This window comes from Phasianus colchicus, chromosome 1, assembly GCF_987193195.1.
Source record: "Phasianus colchicus chromosome 1, bPhaCol1.hap1.1, whole genome shotgun sequence".
Lineage (NCBI taxonomy): Eukaryota > Metazoa > Chordata > Aves > Galliformes > Phasianidae > Phasianus > Phasianus colchicus.
In genome coordinates, this window is record NC_143436.1 from 183,567,638 (window position 1) to 183,588,500 (window position 20,863).

The following is a 20,863-nucleotide window of genomic DNA, read 5'->3' on the forward strand; positions in this document are numbered from 1 at the left end:
CTATAAGTAGCAACATACTTTGTATTTGTCCACTTCTTTTTGCAACTTTACTGTCATTACAGTGTGTCCTTCCATCTTCCTAATTTTATCATTCCAGTTAAACAAAAATTCTTCAAATAGGTATGTTTTACTCCTGTATGAAAATCAAATATAGGAAAGGTCACAATAACACAGAACTATAACCATGCACACATGTCCATGAAAAATAAAGCAAGAAAATCATACCTAAAAGTAATCCAGTCTTCTTTGGCTTTCTCCTGAAAACCTTGATAAAACTCTTCATACAATGCCCAGACTTCTGCACAATACTTAATATCCTGAGATACAACTTTTGACAATGAGAAGTCAGGCTCTTCCAATTTAAAATGATGGCATTCTTCACTGAATAAAAAAATAAAATAACTGCATTACACACTACGTTATTCAACTACACATTAATGATTTAAGAGAAGCAATCACATTAAAATAGACCTCCTTTGATTGGCTTCACTGAAGAGCATTTTTGCCAACTGCAATTTCATTACTGTCTCCTTTCCAAGGAGAAATAATAAAGGAATAAAAGGAGTAACTGTATTTACCATAAACTTTCATTTCTTTTTTAACAAAGTGAATTTTGAACTTGGTATTACCCAAACTAAGGCGTGAAATAAAGTTCAAATTGATTTGTTTCTTCATTACAGGTAGAAAAATCATGCCGCTTTTATTTACTATCATAATTACATGCCAAGCTAAGCACTGAAATAAAAAATTTTGTCTGCTCAGGATATGCAGTAATGAGTTTACCTAAAGTAGGTATTTAAAGGAAAAAATTCTTTCCTTTGACACAACAGTAACAGATAGTAGTCTAGTATTGAATGAATTGATAGTGGTCTAGTATTGAATGTGGAGGTTGGTGGCCCTGCATGTGGCAGGGGTTTGGAGATTCATGATCCTTGAGGTCCCTTCCAACCCTGGCCATTCTGCGATTCTGAGATGGGACACTTACTCAAGAAATTAGAGAGGTGAGTTCTAGCCCACTTAAGTTACCAGCTGACTGAACCAATAAGTCCCCTTCCTTGGACCAGTATGCCAAACTTCCCTTTAGTGAGAAGTTCAGAAGTCAGAATAACTGCCCTTTCATTTACACATTCTTTTCCTTAGAGGCCCGAGTCCTTGACCTTTCCATTTCAAAAAAAATTTCAGCACAAGAAAGTCATGTAATGTAAAATGAACAAAAATAATCTTGAAAAATAATGAATGAAAATCATTTAATATGAAGAAAACTGAATTACTGATATTATCCATGAGATAAAATTTAATATTTTGTAAGGTATTGTTACTGCAAGAGATCCATACATTAATGACTACAATATAAAGGGAAATAAACATACATGAGTTTTTCCTTCATAGTTTCAAGTTCTTCAAATTCTTCTTTTTTTTCCTTTATGATCTGAGCACTTTTCTCAAGCATATCTTGGTCACCTGTTTCAATTACATCATCACTTGGTTTCAGCTGATCCCAACGAGCTTTAAATTTTCCCAGGTCTTGAAGATACATATCAATACGTGACATCACATTTCCCTTCATCACTTCAATCTGTAAAGTAAGAGTTAAAAATGAGATTACTTTAATGGATCACAACTACAAATTAGTACCCAACAAAACTGAAGTGACCACATTGTTCCAGCTTTATATGTAACACCCTAAGTAATTGTTCATCTTTAATCTTCTGGTTTCGTTTCAAAACAATGGGCACTAACTTCATGCTGGTAGGTAAGGTCTATTTTTTGGCCTATGCTACCCACTTAGCCTGCACATAGAAGAACTGCTATTTGTATGACACACTAGTGTCTTCAGTAATAATGAAAATGAGTTCAGCAATGTCTCAGTGGCCTGGCAATTAGAGGAATGCACATAGTTTAGCCAAGTTGTTGGGAAAAAAAAAAAAAAAGAAACCACCCTAGCATCAGTGCTAAGAACACAATAAAATAAACAATATATTTTAACTGTTCTGTTTTCTTCAGGGAACTGCTGGTTTATATTAAGCCATCTCTGTCTTTAGGTCAGAACAATATAACGTTAATTTCAGAATCAGTTCTACAGATATTTCACCTAGCTACTGGTTAAACAGCAATATCTCCTTACTGACTGACATCAAAGTTTGTATTAATACTGAACAAAGGAAATGTATGGATTTTATATAATTCATGAAAAAGAATTTCTCCAGACTTCAGTGCTTTAGGAGCTGCTGGAGCAGGTCCAGAGGAAAGCCACAAAGATGATCAGAAGGCTGGAGCACCTCTCCTACAAAGAAAAGTTGACTGAAGAAGGCTCCAGGGAGACCTCATTATAGCCTTCCAGCACTTAAAGGGAGCTTATAAACAGAAGGGAGATCTACTTTTTACACAAGCAGATAGTAACAGGTCAAGGGGGAATGGTTTTAAAATAAAAGAGAGGAGATTTATACTTTATAGTTGGAGGAAACTTGTAAGAGACTTGTGAGGCACAGGAATGGGCTGCCCAAAGATGCCATCAATGCCCCACCCCTGGAGGTGTTGCTATGGCAGAGGGGGTTGGACTAGATGATCTTGAGAGGTCCTTTTCAACCTCTGTGGTTCTGGAATACTGTAAAAGGATCCTGGGCAGCCTGATCTGTGGGTAGAAACACTGCTCATGGCAGGAAGGTTGGAATTAGATGATCTCTTCCAACCCAAGCTATTCTATGATTCCATGATTAAACATTGTTACCTGCTCTATTATCATAAGCTGATGGCTTTCCATCATTAATTCAAATTTATCCCACGTAGCTCTCAGGTTACTGATTGTGTCCAAACCCGCACCAGCCACAGTTCGCAAAAGTTTGTTTTTATCCTCAGCTTCTTGAAACAGGAGAAAAATCTAAATTCAAGTAGATGAAAAAATACATGTGTGTATGTAAAAATTCAGTAAATCCTGCTTATCCAAACAATAAATAAATATATAAGAATCACCATTGATGTATCCATAGATTATACGTCTACATGCATTTGCATTTTTAATACTGTTTACATAAAAAGTAAAAACAAAAGAAAAATAGCATCTGAGGTATTTAGAAAAACTCTAAATCTTGATCCTGAAATGAAATATACAGGAGTTAATGCTTATTGTGAAACAGATAAATGCCTCTTTACCTATTGCAGACACCCAATCAACCAGATTCCAAAACAGCAACAGAGGATTGGTATATATGTACCTAAACGTGTCATGGGCCTGGCTGGGAAGGAGTTAATTTTCACCACAGCAGATGTTTTATGTTTATGTTGTGTCACCAAAACAGTGCAGACAACACACTGATGTTTCAGTTAGTGCAGAACAGTGTTTGCTCAGTATCAAGATGTTGCTAACTGCCTTCCTGTTTAAAATCCTGGGAGTGTCTAAGCAGCTCAGAGGAGACACAACCAGGCAGATGACTCAAACTAACCACGTAATATTCCATATCATATAACATCCAATGCAGCAATAAAACAGGGCAGATGGAGGTTTGGGGAGGTTAGCTATCTTTTGCTGGAAAACTGGCTGGGCACTGCTCTACCCAAGAGAGGTGCTAAGTGATTGCCTTTGCACCACTTGTTTTTTCCCTTACTACAGAAAAAAAAAAAAAAAAAAGTTTCTTTCCACATTAAGAACCAGCCAAAGTTTATTAAAGAAAATAAACTTTTTAAAGTCATTAAAAATGGAAATCAATGCAGAGAATTTGACACACTTTCCAAAATGATCTGTTACCTATGCTTTCCTTCAAAAATTAAGTGATGAGAACATGCCTTAATACTAAGGAGAAATGCTGTTTGGAGCAAGAAGGATTACCAAAGTGATGGTAGGCTCAAACAAAAAAAGTGGAGTTAACTAAAATTGTTCAGTATAGAGAAGAGATGGCTGACACAGATTATAATAATGAGCATTATCATTGTGTGCCATGAAAAGTATGCATATGAAAGGATTGCTCTACAACTCTTTCAAAATAAGACATAAGTGGTATGAAGTTAACAGACGAGAGATGCAAAAAATAACAAAAAGAACTGTCCTACTTGTAATGAGTGACCAACCTATACTTCATCAGAAGATAATATGAATGTCAGAGGTATATTTGCTCTAAGAGACGATTAGCTAAGGCTGTAGAAGAGAAAACCAGTGTTAGTATACAGAGAGGAACTACATAAAGCTCAACCCAGGCCATTCTATCATTCTATAAAAAGTGGTTAGAGGCCGGCGGTGTGGGAAAACATCAAATATCATATCGTGATTTCATATTCTTTCCCTATGCATCCACATTATCCCACTGCTGGAGGGAAAATACTTTTTTACATGGACCTCTGACCTGACTCTATAATGCCACTATATATTCTAAATTAGTTACATTAAATGTAAGTTTTGATACCAGAACGCAGCTGTGCTTTTTTTTTTTTTTCAATAGTTTTTGTCTTGGATATGATAAAATTGTATCTTACCTCTCCTTTTTGTTCATGTAGATTTAAATATTTTAAATTGTCTTCTGATATTTCTTCTACAGTTTGGGGTCTAACAACTAATGTTTCCATGGCATCATTAAGAAATGAAGAAACATCAGAAAGGTGAGCTATATAAAGAAATGTAGAAAACAGAGCTGTTATGGGAAACTAGTAATAAATAACGAAGTCAGACAAATGTGCTGTGTTACAACACCAGCATAAGACATAGCTTTGTATACAAGGTATTTACTTAAAAATTGCAGACCCCAATATTAAATGCCTCTTCAAAGGCTGGATGCTCATGCTAACATATAGATTTTTAAATTTAATACACTACTTGCAGTGTATTGCTTTAAATCTAAGTATCAATCCCTTCTGAGAATTAAACATACAGACCTAGAGCATTTATTTGCACATTTTCAAAATCTGTATGTCTTTTTACAGTAATAGAGAAAAACAGATGTGAAATTTTTTGGAGGGGATCTGGGGGTTTTGTTTTATTTTGTTTTAGAAGAAACTAACTAAATAAAGCCACCTCCTTGCAGAGTGAAAATATTCACAAAGAAAAGCAAAGCTATGCTATAAAGCACAATAGTTATGCTATGGTAGCTATATATGTCTATTTTTTAATGCATTTTCTTCACAACTCCAGGAAACAATGCATCTTCTAGAAAGCAATTCAGCTTTCAGGCTAGGGAAGTAATTCACCCTCCGCATGATCCTTGTTCTGAGTTTCTTGTCTAGGTGTATTCTGTTACATTTGAAACAGATGTTGCCAAAACAAGTGAATAGAAAAGATGCACATGGAGATCAAGAGGTCATAGCTTAGGCCTATAGTGGAAATCAAGTAACAGATTACTTTTGCTTCGCTGTGATTTTTGCAATTTACTATGTCTAAAAGTAAAATATTTGTTAAATAAAAGAAGTACTCAACAAATACAGTAACATTAGTGCAAACAAGTGCAACAGAAATAAAAAAACTACTATTCATTGAAGTTATTTACCTTGTATAGACTTTCTCAAAGAAACGACAAGAACATCATACAGCTTCTGGATAAAATCATCAACTGCAGTTTTCACAGGGTTGCAGTTAACAGTTATGCAATCTATCTTGATGGTGCTTCAAGAAAAATATCAAAAATAGCAAGTATTCAGTAGTACGTACAAGTCCCAGTATAGTTCTATCATGTAGACATGTCTGTAGTTTAACCTGATTTTGTAGCCTAATAAGAAAAAATCTCACATCATTCTACAAATACAAATTTTACCTTCTTGGATAAATAACTGTGCTACTCGTAGTACTGAAAGACATAACAAATCTCAGGCATATATACTCAACATTATGGTGACTAAGGTCTAACACTCTGATCTTTCCAATACTGAGTAAATCATTGGATTATATACATATAATGACTCTGAATTCAAAATGAATATTTTAATACTCAAGAAGAAAAATATTATTTGTGCAACAAAAATATTATTTCTGCAATAATGTCCTTAGGTCTCTAACTTCCATGAGAATTTACTAACCCAAGTCTTCACAGTGAAAAGAATATAAGAAAAGCCACAGTGAGTCATATAAAGGCCCTGTTCCCTATTTCTGACAGTGACTTTAAGGAGATGCCTAAAGAACACTGTGAAAAGGGCTACTGCATTTTAAAATCTTCCTGAGTATCCTGCCTCAAAATCAATTATTTTCAACTTGTGAGGCTGTGTATCTGCCTTCAAGATCCACCAGCTGATTTCTTTTCTGCTCTCTCAGTCTATCCTTGAACACATGGAAATCACTACTAATGAAAGTATCATTTAGCCAGCAAGTTCCACCAGTCCATTCTCCTACATGAAATGTGACCTCTTTCTATTTGCTCTGAAGTGGTTCCAGTTGGTAGCTCTATCTATGCTATACACAGAATCCTACGCGAACACCTATAAGAATAAAAGCCTAAACTACTGTATCTTAAGGTATAAATTTAAGGATGTAATCAAATGCTTAAATACATGAATTATTTAACATATAAATATTTTTAAGCCTATTTCCAATGGCCATATATAATCCAGGTGTATACGACTTAGCTAAAATAATTGTTAAAATACTGCAGTGTCTTTTACTATCTCAGAATCAACCCTGAATTTTGAGGAAGGCTCCCATCATATGAAAAGAAGTCATTAAAAGCATTCAGAGAGGGTTCCATGGAGAAAAGGGAGTAAGCGTCTAAAAATAAAACTGAAAAACAAAATCTAAACCTGTCAAAATTATGGTAGTATTTAAAAAACACTTGCAATTGTATTTATAACTCCATATGAAAAATAGTTTTTTTTTTACTATTGCCTTTAAAGTACCTGAAGGAATTCATTATTCAAACAAAGGAACAGAGTAGCACTATACCTGGGAAGACGTTCTGCTTCTTTGCCTCTCACTTTTAATGCTTTGAAGTTTTTTTCCCAGTCCTGCTTGCTAGAAAGGTGCGTCTTTGCCAGAGTTTCCATATCTACTTGGCCAATAACAATCCATTCCTTTTCAACATAGTTGTTTTTAATTTCATGGAAAACAAATATTTCGTAGAGTAAGAATACTCTGTTTCTCAATAACATTACAATATTTCAATAACACTTTAAAGCTACATTTTCTTTAACCTTTATGCTCCTTCAATTACATACTGATTCTCTGTGCAAAAATCAGGAGGTACAGAATGGTTTGACATATCCATGCTTTTAGGGAATACAGAATCACGGAATGGCTTGTGTTGCCAGGGAACTTTAGAGAATATACAGTTCCAGCCCTCCTTAACACAGGCAGGCTAACCACCTACACCTGGCTGCCCAAGCCCCCATCCAACCTGGCCCTGAATACCTTCAGCGATGGGGCTTCCACAACTTCTCTGCACAGTCTGTGCCACAGTCTCACCATCCTCTGTCTAAAGAATTTCCTCCTAATCTCTATATTACATGTCCCTTCTTTTAGTTTAAAGTTATTTCCCCTTATTCTTTTCCTTGGAGGGAGGAAGGGGCAGGGGAAATCAGTCTCCTTTCAATTTATAAGCTCCCTTTATGCATTGAAAGGATGATAAAAACAGATCTTGAGAAAGAGTAGAAAGATTGCTATAATAGAAATTTCAAGGGAAACTGTACAAATCCTTCAAGCTACACATGCTTAAGTGGTTGGCTTACATGCCTTGTATAAAAGGACAATATGCACAAATTTCATAGCACATTTAATTCTAGAAAGTCTAAAGCCCAAAGAGATACAAACCAAAAAGCATGAATCAGTCAAATACTGAAAATACCTTGAATTGATTACAAACTTCTCCCAGCCTTCTGAACAGATCTTCTGCTTTACTAAAAGCAGTCAGAAATCCATTTGCATTTCTCTCAGTCATAACAGTGAAGATAGACTCTTCCTCTGTTTCACTTACTCCCCTAAACTGATTTGGAATGGAAATGAATCTCTTCATTTCTCTGTAATATCTAGCTCGTACTTCTTCAAAAGGAGGTCTGAATTGCAACCGGCCTTGCCTAAAATGTGGAACAAATAGAAAATACAAAACCTAAATTTTTTAATACAATTTGAGCCAGAACATTTTCTTTGTACAAAAAAAAAAAAAAAAAAAAAAATCTTACTTGAATGTTAAATCAATATTTATTTCTGGTAAATTCTCATTAAGTGCTTCCAAACCTATTTGATACTGATGCTCCAGAGCTTTGTAAAGTTGATGATTCCAGTGTTGTCTCCAAGCTTTCATATCACTTGATTTGAAACCCTAAAAAGTAAAAATGTTTATTTCTGTTATTTTATTCCATTTGTCTCCTCAAAACATTATTATGCAAAGCTCAGAACAGTGGAATGCCTGAAGGTATTGATCTTGGAAAAAGCTCAAAGAAATACCGTATCATTCAATATTAAGTGTAATAATTCTAGATCTTACCTTAAATGAACATAGGAATAAGAAACAAAATCCAAATCAAAACAGTCTCTACTGCACTTCAGGTTAAGAATTTCACATGGCTTTTCTAAAACAGGGGATTCAGCTAGAAATAAGGTATGGGGATTGCTGAATGAGAGATCTAATGTTCCCTCATGGATGACTACAGGTCATTTATTTACTTCTAGCTCCTTTCTTCCAAATAATGCTCTTGAAGAGTAATCACAAACCTCTTCATAATTCTTATATGAATGAATCCAGATGCTAATTTTCCAGTTGCTACTATATGTTCTGCAGACAGAGCCCTGAAATCCTTGTCAGCTACTACCGAATTTTGACAGCTTGATGACAAGAGCAATCATGCATATTTGCAAGGTATAGCAAGATTATAATTTGTAAAACAGGATATATTTTGCTCACTTTTATCATTTCTAATTTAAAAAAAAAAGGCTAAATAATCACTTATTCATTATTTAGATTACTTTAAGAAAATGGCAAATTTTATAGGAAAAATACAGTAGAACTACTGCACTTTTGACTAGTAAATATGCATTCTAAATCTAAATTCTATACATTCATCCTATTCTGCCTTCAGATCCTTTTTAGCTCTAGTCATTTCTGTATTTCAACATGTTAATGGTACAGACCCAACCACTGCAGAAGACTGAAGGTCTTCCTATTTATTTATTTAAGACCAATTAATTGAACAAGTGTTTTACTTCTCCCATTACTAGCACAATTGGGGAAGAAAAAAAAAAAACCTGTCCTCATTATTAAACAATTAACTTGTTAATCAAAATTAATTAAATCAGAGTATGTTTGAGTCTTAGTTTTGATTAGCATTAGAAGTCAAACATTCAACCCCTGCAATATGATAATGAAACCCTGCCTGTGACTCGAGGCTGGCAAAACCAGTTCTGAGCTCCTGGAGTCCATCTCTCCAACGCTGCTGCTGCCGAAGTAGATCAATATTCATAAGAGATATAACCTGTTAAAAGAATTTTAAAAGATAAGTATAACTATATGTAAATGAAAGAAAGAGTAAAGTAATGCTTAAAAAACATAATTTTAATTTCACCTGAAATATACCTTTTCAATGAAGTTTGTGTGCCACTTTCTTAGTTTTCTGTTTTCAGTGGAAAGTCGTTCAGCAGCAGCTTGGAGTTTTTGTATGTAAGCTTCCAATTCCCTGGGATTATCCCATGTTATTTGAGCATTTCCTCCAGGACCAGACTTTGAATGCTTAAAACCACACAAATTTTATAAGGTTTAATAACAAATACAGAACTAGATTATCACCTACTATACAGAGAGTGATGAGATGAGAAAGGTCTCTTTACTTTCAGTATAAAGTGCAGGAGGTCCACACGACTGTGCCAGAGAAATAACAAGCACACACAAAAACATGGGCTTACCACTATAGCTACAGTAATGCACCGGGGAAACTTAATGCCAGACTAAAAGTACTGTTTATGGGCATGTTATAATTCACTTGTCAGTAAGTAAATCAAAATATCAAAAAAAGAAAGCCCTGATAGTTTTAATAAATGCTAATGAAAAAGATGGTGTTGCTTACATTGGAAGACTGCACTTAAAATGTCCAGTAAAAACAGAGAAGTACCACAGGATAGGCAGATTACACTGAAATTGTAAATAGAGGAAAGGAGAGTTCTCTCACCTTAATTATCTGTTCAAATGCTAGGGCAGACTGTAACATCATTGGCTTCTGACTCTCAATCATTTGCTGATCGATAGAATTATAAAAATGTGCCACCTGTAAAAATGAAGAGATTAAATTACCAAGAACAGGTTATTTATATCTCAGTACTCCTAATATTTACATTGTATTTCTGAATGTACTGTGCAATCAGTGCTACTTAGAAATTAGAATTAACCAGAGTAGTATAATATTTATAAGAATAAATTATATATACTGTGGTCATGTGATATCTTCTTCAAGTGATTAATTCTGATAGTAAAAAGGACTGCCACTTACATATGTTTGAGAAAATTATACATCACTTTAATTACGTCTGTTGCACTTTAGATGCTTTCAAGACATCTTTCAGGACATGATACAAGACCTGAAAACAACCTACTTCCTTCCAAATTGGACTAAGACAGATACTCTACAATAAGCAGAAAGCTTAACCACACATTCAAGCAGAAAAGATAATAATCTAGAAATGTTCTACTACTAAAAATGGAAAATCAGAACAGGAAGTTATTATGGCATTTTACTTTACCTGTTTGAGGATGACCGCTTGCTTAGAGAACTTTTGTGCAGTGTTTGCAACATGCTGTATTTTAGCTGGTATAACAAAACCAAGTGCTGACAGTTGACGTACTTCTCTTAGGAGAGTCACCAAACGGTCTGAATAAAGTATATTTAATGTTCCAAAAACATGATCCAACTCCATTACTGGACTATTAGCTTGGATGCTAAAACAAAATCAAATTGAACACATCAGCGAATAAAATTTCCTATTAGTTCCTTAGGTGCTTTTTACAATAATGTAATAATTTTGAAAAGCTTGACGTAATTCTATTATATTTTTCTATGTTTATTAACATTTTAAATTACTCAGATGTTATTCTAGTAACCTTTCTCTTAATTCAAAGCCTGTGAAGATGATCATGAGGCAGAACATCCTGGAAGAGATGTTAAGGCACATACGAGATGAGGAGGTGATTAGAGACAGCCAGCATGGATTCATCAAGGGCAGATCATGCCTGACCAGTCCGGTGGCCCTCTGTGATGGAGTGATGGCATTGGTGGAGTAATGTTGTGTACCTGGATTTTTCAAGGCCTCTGACATGGTCACACACCACATCCTTATCTCTATGTTAGGGAAATATGGTTTTGAAGGCTGGACTATTATGTGTGTAAAGAATTGGTTGGATTATCATAGCCAGAGAATTATTGTCAATGACAATGACAGATGACAACAAGCTGAGTGGTGCAGTTGACACCATAGAAAGAATGGAAGCCACCCAGAGGGACCTGGACAGGTTCAAAAAGTGAGTCTATGAGAACTTAAAGAAGTTCAACAAGGACAAGTGCAGTGTGTTGCACGTGGGCCAAGGCAAACTCAGATGTTTACAGACTGTGAGAAGAACTCATTGAGAGCAACCCTATGGAGAAGAACTTGGGAGTCCTGGTAGACAAAAAGCTGGATGTGAGCCAGCAGTGTGCGCTTGCAGCTCAAGGCCAACAGTATCTTGAGCTGCATCATAAGAGAAGAGGAGTGGCCAGCAGGGCAAAGAAGGTGATAGTCCCCCTCTACTCTGACATCTTTAAAAAGGAGTATCAACATTTGTGTACTGCAGAACTCTCACTTTCAAAGAAAGTTGGCAACACATAGTCATCAGATACAATCAGAAGCTATAAGGCCAAGCCAATAAATAAATAAATAAATAGCTGTTTCTATATTTTTGTGAATGCAGGTTATGAATTTAAACTGATTTACGCACCCTTCTTTCATCTGCTCTATTTGGACCACAGAATTTCTTGTTAATATCAATTTATTTATAACTACATATTATGTCATCTATTTATCACTATTATACTCATCTGAGTTCTAGAAATTATTACAAAAGTAACAGCAAGCAAAATAAATATGTACATCATCCCTGGTGTTAACAGAACCAGGTATCAGCATAGTCCAGTAAACTATATCCTAACAACCTATCCTGGCAGAATGATGAAATGATAACGAACTTTTTCATTTTGTTTCTCAGTTCATTTTTAATTCTGTGAAGTTTGTAATTTCTAAAGCAGGTCCTATTAGTTACATATCACTACAGATATTAGAATCATTTTAATGAAAGTGTATTTACCAAAGTCCTGATTTGGGATTTGATACTTCTGACTGAATATTCCTAGACCAATCATCAAACTGTTCTTGTTCATATACTTTTAACTGTTCCAGAAAGGAACCCGCACTCCGGAGAAAAGTTTGAAACCCAGACAAGTCAGACAGAAGAGCCTCTGCCAGCTTTATAGCATCATCCACCTTGAACACAAACACAAAAAAAGGAAGCTTTATTTCATGGTATTAAGTTAGAAGATAGGAATCATCATAATACAAATTAGTATTAGGAAAGATCCAATTAAGTGTCAAAACAGATTACAAAAAAAGTATGAATCCTGAATTGTGTCCTCCGTGTTCAAATTCCTATTAGAGTGAATTGAAAAGTTGATTTGACTAAGTTGTCCACAACAGGAGTCTACTACTGTTAAGATACCCTAGGGTATCCCACCTGATCATATTCATGTTCATGTTCCATAAAAGTACAAATCTCCCATGTCCTTCTTTATTGTATCTATAATGTCCACTGGGCAGTATACTCAACGGCACTTCAAATAAGATTCTAGACCCATGCATAGACAAGTTAATCAAGACTTTAGTCAACAACATCTGTGAAGATTTGAGAGGAATTCAGAAACTCAGCTCAGCCTAAAGTAGACACACATATCCGTAAGAGATTATTCTTCATTTCACTTGCATTACTTTTTTGGACTTCAGCAGAGCAAGCAGGAGAAATCATTGTGAAATCTCATCTGCTGCTTTTCCCTCTGGAGGACCAACAAAAAAGTAACACCTTTCAGACCTCCATCCTTTGTCATACTTAGCTGAAATGGGTCCCACAAAACCCAAGTGAATCCAAAACTCTGGGCTAATCATGGATATATCTATCATTTTCATTCAAATATGTCAATGACACAGTTTACAGAAAATATTTTGCTTTTATCAAGTACATACTTTAAAAAAAAAAAGTCTGAGTTCCAAACTGGAGCATAAAAACAGATCAACAAAAATAACAGAAGTTAAACAGTCAAGTTTGTCTTGAACTCATTTGGTTATAAGAGAACACAGTTGCTTACCATTTACCTGTATGACACAGAAATAAAATGCATTTTTAGTCTAGCAATGTAAAAATGTAAAGTCAGTTTTTGACTCAGAAAAGTAATACCAAGAAATTCCTCGGACTTCAAGTGAACACTGTACAGATCAAATGAGAATTCAGATCTCAGAATCTAGCTACGTATAAATCTTATGAGAGTAATTAAAAATGCAAACTGGAGAATAAAGTTTAGCAAAAACATCTCCTCTCAGAATGTTTGCCTTTTTTTTTTTTTTTTTTTTTTACCAAAAAATATTAACTCATAAAAACAAGCTGATTGGTGTATTACAAAGTCATCTGTGTCAGTTAATAAAACTCAACATAGCACCGATTACATAGCACTTGGAAGTTCACAATCTTTTAATGCTGTTTTCTTCACAATCTCTTACAACGTTATGTGTTCATACAATAATACTGTTCCTAAACTGTAATGAAATCAGATTGCAATGAAAGCTGTTACCTTCATCTCCAGTTGCCGTACCCATACGATGTTATTGACAACTTCAGAAAGATTTTTGCCTGACAGAGGTCCAGAAACATCACCAGGAACACCATGGCATCGAGTTTCAAAGTCTGTCTGATAGTCTAACACAAGCAGATGATTCATGTTAGACCAGAAACTTAATAGAACAAGCTTGAATTTATTACTGCAGTTATAGAAACATACTGGATATATTTACATAATTCATTAGTAAATAAAGAATTCTATTATTTGCAAAAATATTAATGCAATTTAAAACTGTTAGGTAACTTTTACCTTTGACATAATCTTGAAGTCTTGCTAGCAGTGTTTCCCTTTCAAAAAGTAATTCTTTGCTTGTATTTGGATGCTTTATCAGTTCCTTATATTTCTGAAATGTTTGAAGAAGCTGAAATATGAAATTTTAAAAAGTTGGCTTATGGCTGTTTATAAATACAATCTTTGGCTGTAAGTATTTATTCCTTTGTTTAAAACTTACTGCTTCTGAATATAGCAATTTCATCTGTAGGGAGGTTTTCAGATTGCAAAAATAACTGTACCTGTTGAGGACTGTCTTGAATTTCTGAAATAAATTTCTTCAGTTTGATTGCCATTTTTTGTTCTGCTGGTGCAATAATTCTTTCAAATTGAGAGACAGCAGCTTTCCATAATGGCTAGAGGTAGCAAGTATACGTGTTAGTTTAAAACCATTCATATAAATAAATAAAAAATACAAAGTTTGATTATAAATTAAAAACAAGCAATTTACCTCTGTGTAAGGATTGCAGTGTACAGGATTTAGGCCAGCAAAGGGCTCAAACACCTGAGCAAGGTGTAGATCATTTTGTTCTCCAGATGGCAAAAAGTATGTCAGTTTTTCATGCAGTGTTCTAACAATTAACACCTATAGCAGGAAAAAAAAATTATACATTTGACATACATAAAATTTACGTTTAAAAGCAGAAGCACACAAGTAGCATGACTTCCCTCTACCTTTTATAATAAGTTTTTAAAGGCTCATACAAGCTTACGAATTACAGAATGCTTGCTCCAAAAAGTCTATAAGAAGTGGCTTATTTTCCTTTTATGACTTAAAACCACAGCATTTAATTGTGTCCAATGAAACAGATTATAATAAGCAGTCTTACATGGTAATAAGTGATAAATTAAAAAAAAAAAAAAAGAAAAGAATGGGCATTACCTCATCAAGACGCTTGCACAGTTCAATTAATGATTCAGGGATATACTTCTCATTTTTCCATTGATGCAGAGTATAACGTTGCCATAGTTGTCCAGTTAAGTACTCACAAGCTGACACCCACTGTTCACAAATTAAGATGCCAGCCTTTATATTTTCTTTAACAATGTGAAAAGCATCCTCCCACAGATTCAAAGTTGTTAATTTTCTCTGAACAAATCTACCCAGACAGCTACCTAGAACACAAAGTAGACAAAAGCAATATGCCGTTTGTCCAAAATAATTCCTCTAAACTCCACAACAAGCTCCAACTACAGTAACTCCTCCCACGCACACAAACAGCATCAAGAAAGTTCAGTATCTTACAATGGTCCAAAGATGTGGGACTGCTGTCATGAGAATAAGGAAAGCAATCTCTCTGCATGTCTTGCCCTCACTTCAACAAAATTAAATTCACTTTTGAGTTTTTATGCAATTAAATTTTACCTTCTGGGGAAAAAAAAGACAAGGAGTCAAATATAGAATCATAGTGGCTGGAAAGGATCTCTGTAGACCAGCTCATCCAACCCTCTGCCAGTTGTATATGTACATGCTCACTGCAGAGAAGTTGGACTAGATGACCTTTAATGGTCCCTTCAACTGAAATGATTCTATGATTCTAAAACAAGTTCCCTACAGTAGGTTACACGTGAAATCATCCAGGTGGGTTTTGAGTATCTCCAGAGGAGACTGCACAGTCTTTCTGTGCAGCTTATTCCAGTGCTCTGTCACTCTCAAAGTGAAGAATTTTTTCCTCATGTTTCTGTGGAACTTCCTGTGTTCCAGTTTGTGCCCTTTCCCCTTGTTATGTCAGCAGGCACCACCGCAAAGAGCCTGGCCCCATCCACTTGGCTCCCACCATTTAGATATTAATAAGTACTGTTAAGATGCTCTCTCAGTCTTCTCCAGGCTGAGTCTTCTCCCAGGTCTCTCAGCTTCTCCTTGTAACAGAGATGCTCCAGGCCTTTCAGCATCTTTGTGGCATTGCACTGGACTCTCTGGACTTTCTGGACTCTCCAGAAACTCCCTGCCTTTCTTGAACTGGAGAGCCCAGAACTGGACAAAGTGCTCCAGATTTGGCCTCACTACAGCAGAGTAGAGGGGGAGATCACCTCCCTGGACCTGCTGAACATGTTCTTTATAATGCACCCCAAGATACCATTGTCCTTCTTGGCCACAAAGGCACACTGCTAGCTCACGGCCAACCTATAGTCCACCAGAACACCCAGGTCCTTCTCTACGGAGCTCCTCTCCAATAGGTTAGCTCCTAACCCTAACAGAGGCAAGACAAACATAACCCATAAGCTGAAAGGTATAAATCTCCATGCTGATATTATTTATTGTCTTCCCAAGCATACCTGAAAATATCAACCACAACTGGCTAAATTATTGGACAACACAAAGCAAATAATATTGATGGATCATAATTACAACATGCAAGCACCTTAACACTGTAAGCTAGCAGTGGGGTCTTTAAAAGGAGGAAGATGTCTGCTCAAAGATTCATTTTACTTTTTCCTCAAATGATTATTTAATAAAAACTGCATAGGGATTTACCTATTACATCCAGGAGATTATGCATGCGTGGCTGTGGATAAGGATCATGTTCTGTTTGCCTCCATACATTATCTACAGTATCCTTGGTAGTTTCCACTAAATCCACAACTTCAAGTAATGAGAGACTATCTAAGTTGTAATAATGCTAGGAAAAAAAATAAATACAATCACTTTGCAAATAACATCATAGAAACATTTATACTTTACAGCAGCTATTAATTGCTATAATTTCCTGTAGTCTACTGCATAATAGGATATGGAAGAATCCTCTCAAAAAACATGAAATATTAGTTTAAGCTTATTCATTTAAGGAAAAATTTGATAACAGCAGTGCAATTCAACCAAGTGCTCTCCAGATGCCTAAAATTTTGCACATTACAATCAGTTAGCATGAACAAACCATAGCGCACTCTTACATCTCCACAGCAGCTGTTAGATTTAATGGTCAAATCTGCTCCCCATTAACTTTGGGCATTCCCCTGCACCACTGTCACTTGGTACTACATAAATGACATTTTAAGTCAAGTTTTGCCTAAGAAAAATTAACTAAATAGCCATATAGTCATATCTTTGAACAAAATACATATATACTGACTTGAGTTTCACAAAGAGATCACTTTTCTACTATGTCTACAAAAATATCACTGATTATACAAAAGAGAACATACTTTTGCAAGGTCTTCAAATAGGTCTTTGAAATGAGAAGCTCTCTCTTTATCACGCAATTTATTTCCACGCTGAGCACATTCTTTCCAGAACTGAAATTCATCTGTTGGTGTAAGGATAGCTGCAAATAAGAACAGAGAGTGTTTAAATACAGAATAAATGAATGTTCACTAAATACTGTCAGTCAGAATATTCTTATAAAGCAAACTTTTGCCTTAGAATTCCCTGATTACCCTTCAACTTCTGACTCAAATGAAATGCAGGATCAAGTTCATACCAAGAGACCAGAGCTGATCACCACCAGTTCCAAACTACAGAGGATAAGCTGCTGCACAATTCTGCAGGTGCTGGGATTATGAAGACTGAGAATTCAATCTATCAAACAATGATTTACTCCCAGTTTGAAATCAATTGCATTTATTATAGCAATATAATTAATAATGTTGATTACTACAAAATTAGTGATATTAATAGCACGATAATTAATTATAAAAAGCATAATCACCAAACCTTGTACATCATCTTCAGTGAATTCTGTTCCTGTACAATTAGGATCTGATCTTCTGAGCACAGTACTCAAACCTGCTTCAAGCTCGCTTAGAAGTTTCTGGAGTTTGGGATCCAATGTTTTACTCCATTTTTCATCCTACAATAAAAATATCACAAGATGTGACTCAGTAGCATTATTGCTATTTCCCCTTAATCAAAATAGAATCATAGAATCGCTCAGGTTGGAAAAGACCTCACAGGTCCAACTGCAACCTAACCATTCTACCCCAATTTTAACAACCCTCTGCTAAATCATGTCCCTGAGCACCACATCCAGACAGTTTTTATACACATCCAAGGATGGTGACTCAGCTGCCCACATGATGAGACACTACAATTAATGTCAAGGAACAGCTTTTTCTTTTTCTCATGCCCCCATCTGCAGTAACCACAGTCCTGTGGATTCCACATTTCTAGTCAGGCACACATATGGCCAGAAAGAATCCTCCCATTACCCAGAGTACTATGGGAAAAGTGTCTCTTTTAACTCAGAAATTAGAACTATCTTTCATTATTTAACTTCTTAAAATATACAAATATCTTACATTCAAAATTATATGTTAGAATAGTTAAGATATGCTGTGGATTTTTGATTTTTCAATTTAAATCTACAGGCTGTTTTTATCAGTGTATTTTTCACCTTTAGCAACACCGGTGCAAAAACTTGCCGAACAGCTTGATAAAGGCTGTTAATTGGTGAATCCAGCATAGATGACACAAGGATATTACTATGAAGATTATCTTCTGTAATTACATCAGGTCGCAGCTTGAAGAACACCAGCACATTATTCGCTGAATCAGTAGTTTCAATCTGTAATAGTGAAAGGAAAAAAAATACACAGACAAAAAAAAAAAAAAATAGTATTTGTTTAGAAAACTGTCCCTGACTGCACGTTATACTAGATTACTCTTTAAATAAATGTTTTACATCAAGGAAAAAAATATAAAATACCACATTATTCCATACAGGTTCTGATAAGAGAATCACAGAATAACCTGGGTTGGAAGGGACCTCAAGGATCACGAATCTCCAACCCCCCTGCCACATGCAGGGCCACCAACCTCCCCATTTAATACTAGACCAGGCTGCCCAGGGCCCCATTCAATCTGGCCTTGAACACTTCCAGGGACAGGGCATCCACAACCTCTCTGGGCAGCCTGTTCCAGCACCTGGTACTGCTGGTGCTGTTCCAGCACCATAACACTCTGGTAGTATCTAATTTGCACAGAAAATCAAAACTTTTATTATAGTCCTTCCTGAGTTGGAAAGAACGTGAACTGTAAGTTCCAACACTGGGCACATAATACCTTTTTCATCATAAAATATGCACAAATACCTATTTTTCATTTTGAAAGCTTCACTTACCATTTTCTATGGACAACAGAAACTCACTCTTGTTTGTGTGTAGAGAAGATTGAACAAGAAGGATTTAAGCCTTTATCTTTTTTTTTTTTTGTCACTGCATTACTTTGAAAACACTGTTCTAAATAATCAGTATTGACTGCCCAAGTCTGCAGATTCAGAACTCTACTGTAATTTATGGATCATTCAAAGAAAGAGAAAAGTATGCCTCTTCATCAGTAAAATTGTTAAGTTGTTCCACAGCTCTTGTCACCTTCACACTCCCACTTATAGTCACAGTTCCAAAAATTACCTCAAAATCATGTACCAAAATCTGTGGCAAAGAAGATTCCATAAAACAAAAGAATGTTCTTAAACATTTAATGCACTGGGCTTGACAGTCTGCACCACCAGATGTGGTGAAGAACTCATTGAGAACAGTCCTATGGAGAGAGACTCGGGGGTCCTGGTGTAGAAGAAGCTGGACACAAGCCAGCAGTGTGCTTCTGCAGCCTGGAAAGCCAACTGTATCCTGTGCTGCATCAGTGGAGGAGTGGCCCTCTCCTAGCAGGGACAGAGGTGATAGCTCCCTCCACTCTGCCCTCATGAGGCCCCACCTGGAGTCCTGCATCCAGGCCTGGGATGCCCAGCTCAGGAAAGACGGAGCTGTTGATCAGTTCCAGAGGAGGGCCAAGAAGATGAATAGAGGATCACCCTCTTAGGAGAGAACACCGCGGGAGCTGGGCTTGTTCAGCCTAGAAAAGAGAACGCTGTGGGGAAACCTCATTATGGCCTTCCAAGGACTTGAAAGGAGTTAACAGAAACGGGACTGGTTTTTTACACGGTCTGACATCAACAGGTTAAGGAAAATGGCTTTGAACTAAAAAGAGAGGAGATTTATATCAGAAATTAGGAGGAATTTTTACATTCAGAGAACGATGAGGCCCCAGCACAGGTGGTCCAGAGAAGCTGTAGTGCCCTGTCCCCAGAGGGGTTTGAGGTCAGGTTGGACGGGACACCGGACAGCCCTGACGTGCCGTGTGGCAACCTGCCTACGGCAGAAGGTTGTAAACAGTCTTTAAGGACAGTCTTTAACGTTCCTTCGTTCCAGCCCAAAGCACCGTATGATCCTACGCAGATCCCAGCGCGCAGCGCTACCCACCGGCGCACCAGGAACCGCACCGACACATCGGGCACCGCAGCCCACTGGCACAGTGAGGCCGCACAAGCGCCGCTCTGCCCCCAGCCGCTCTTCGGTTTGCGGGCCGCACTCCAACCCCGCAGCGCCGGGACGAGGCGCTCAGCAGGGCGCCGCGCGGCGCCGCACCTCGTTCCGCTCACGGCAGCCCGTTAAGAGCATCACCGGGCCGCGCAGCGCCCGGCACTCGCCTCACACGGGCCCGGCTGCCGAGGGCAGGCGGCGCACGGCCGTACCTTGTTGGAGGCGCTGAGCCCGGCGCCCGAGCGCTGCACGACCAGCAGGAACTCGCTGCCGTCGTCGAGGAATCCGCTCAGCTCGGGTCGGGCGCGGAGGGCGGCGGGAGCCGCGGCCGGGTCCAGCCCGAAGTAGTTCGCAGCCGTGGCCGAAATAAAGCGCTTCCTCGGGTCCGCCTCCGCGGCCATGGCTCCGGAGCCCGCGGCCGACCCGGCGTCGCCGTGCCCCGTTTCTATGGCGACGGCAAATGGCGGCCGCCCCGAGAGGCGGGAAGCGCGCGGCCGGCCCCGCCCCTCCCCCGTGGGCGCGGTCTCCGCGGACGCCC

The 20,863-nt window shown here is 37.2% G+C and overlaps 1 protein-coding gene across 3 annotated transcripts in view; it reads right to left on the minus strand.

Annotated features, from left to right (window-relative positions):
* Window positions 1-20,796, minus strand: part of DYNC2H1 (dynein cytoplasmic 2 heavy chain 1) — a 139,928-nt gene extending 119,132 nt beyond the window's left edge. For all 3 annotated transcript variants that reach the window (XM_090133939.1, XM_031595889.2, XM_090133940.1), the window contains exons 1-24: window positions 20,538-20,796; window positions 18,402-18,572; window positions 17,723-17,858; window positions 17,215-17,333; window positions 16,547-16,691; window positions 14,954-15,186; window positions 14,522-14,656; window positions 14,313-14,426; window positions 14,050-14,161; window positions 13,753-13,877; window positions 12,225-12,400; window positions 10,631-10,826; window positions 10,063-10,158; window positions 9,474-9,626; window positions 9,274-9,372; window positions 8,083-8,222; window positions 7,749-7,977; window positions 6,851-6,978; window positions 5,469-5,584; window positions 4,465-4,592; window positions 2,729-2,878; window positions 1,371-1,576; window positions 226-381; window positions 19-133 (exon numbers count right to left, since the gene is read on the minus strand). In XM_090133939.1, coding sequence (XP_089990065.1) covers window positions 19-133; window positions 226-381; window positions 1,371-1,576; window positions 2,729-2,878; window positions 4,465-4,592; window positions 5,469-5,584; window positions 6,851-6,978; window positions 7,749-7,977; window positions 8,083-8,222; window positions 9,274-9,372; window positions 9,474-9,626; window positions 10,063-10,158; window positions 10,631-10,826; window positions 12,225-12,400; window positions 13,753-13,877; window positions 14,050-14,161; window positions 14,313-14,426; window positions 14,522-14,656; window positions 14,954-15,186; window positions 16,547-16,691; window positions 17,215-17,333; window positions 17,723-17,858; window positions 18,402-18,572; window positions 20,538-20,726 — 3,567 coding nt within the window. In that variant the 5' untranslated portion in view covers window positions 20,727-20,796. The remainder of the gene's footprint in view (window positions 1-18; window positions 134-225; window positions 382-1,370; window positions 1,577-2,728; window positions 2,879-4,464; window positions 4,593-5,468; window positions 5,585-6,850; window positions 6,979-7,748; window positions 7,978-8,082; window positions 8,223-9,273; window positions 9,373-9,473; window positions 9,627-10,062; window positions 10,159-10,630; window positions 10,827-12,224; window positions 12,401-13,752; window positions 13,878-14,049; window positions 14,162-14,312; window positions 14,427-14,521; window positions 14,657-14,953; window positions 15,187-16,546; window positions 16,692-17,214; window positions 17,334-17,722; window positions 17,859-18,401; window positions 18,573-20,537) is intronic.
* Between the last annotated feature and the right edge of the window lie 67 nt (window positions 20,797-20,863).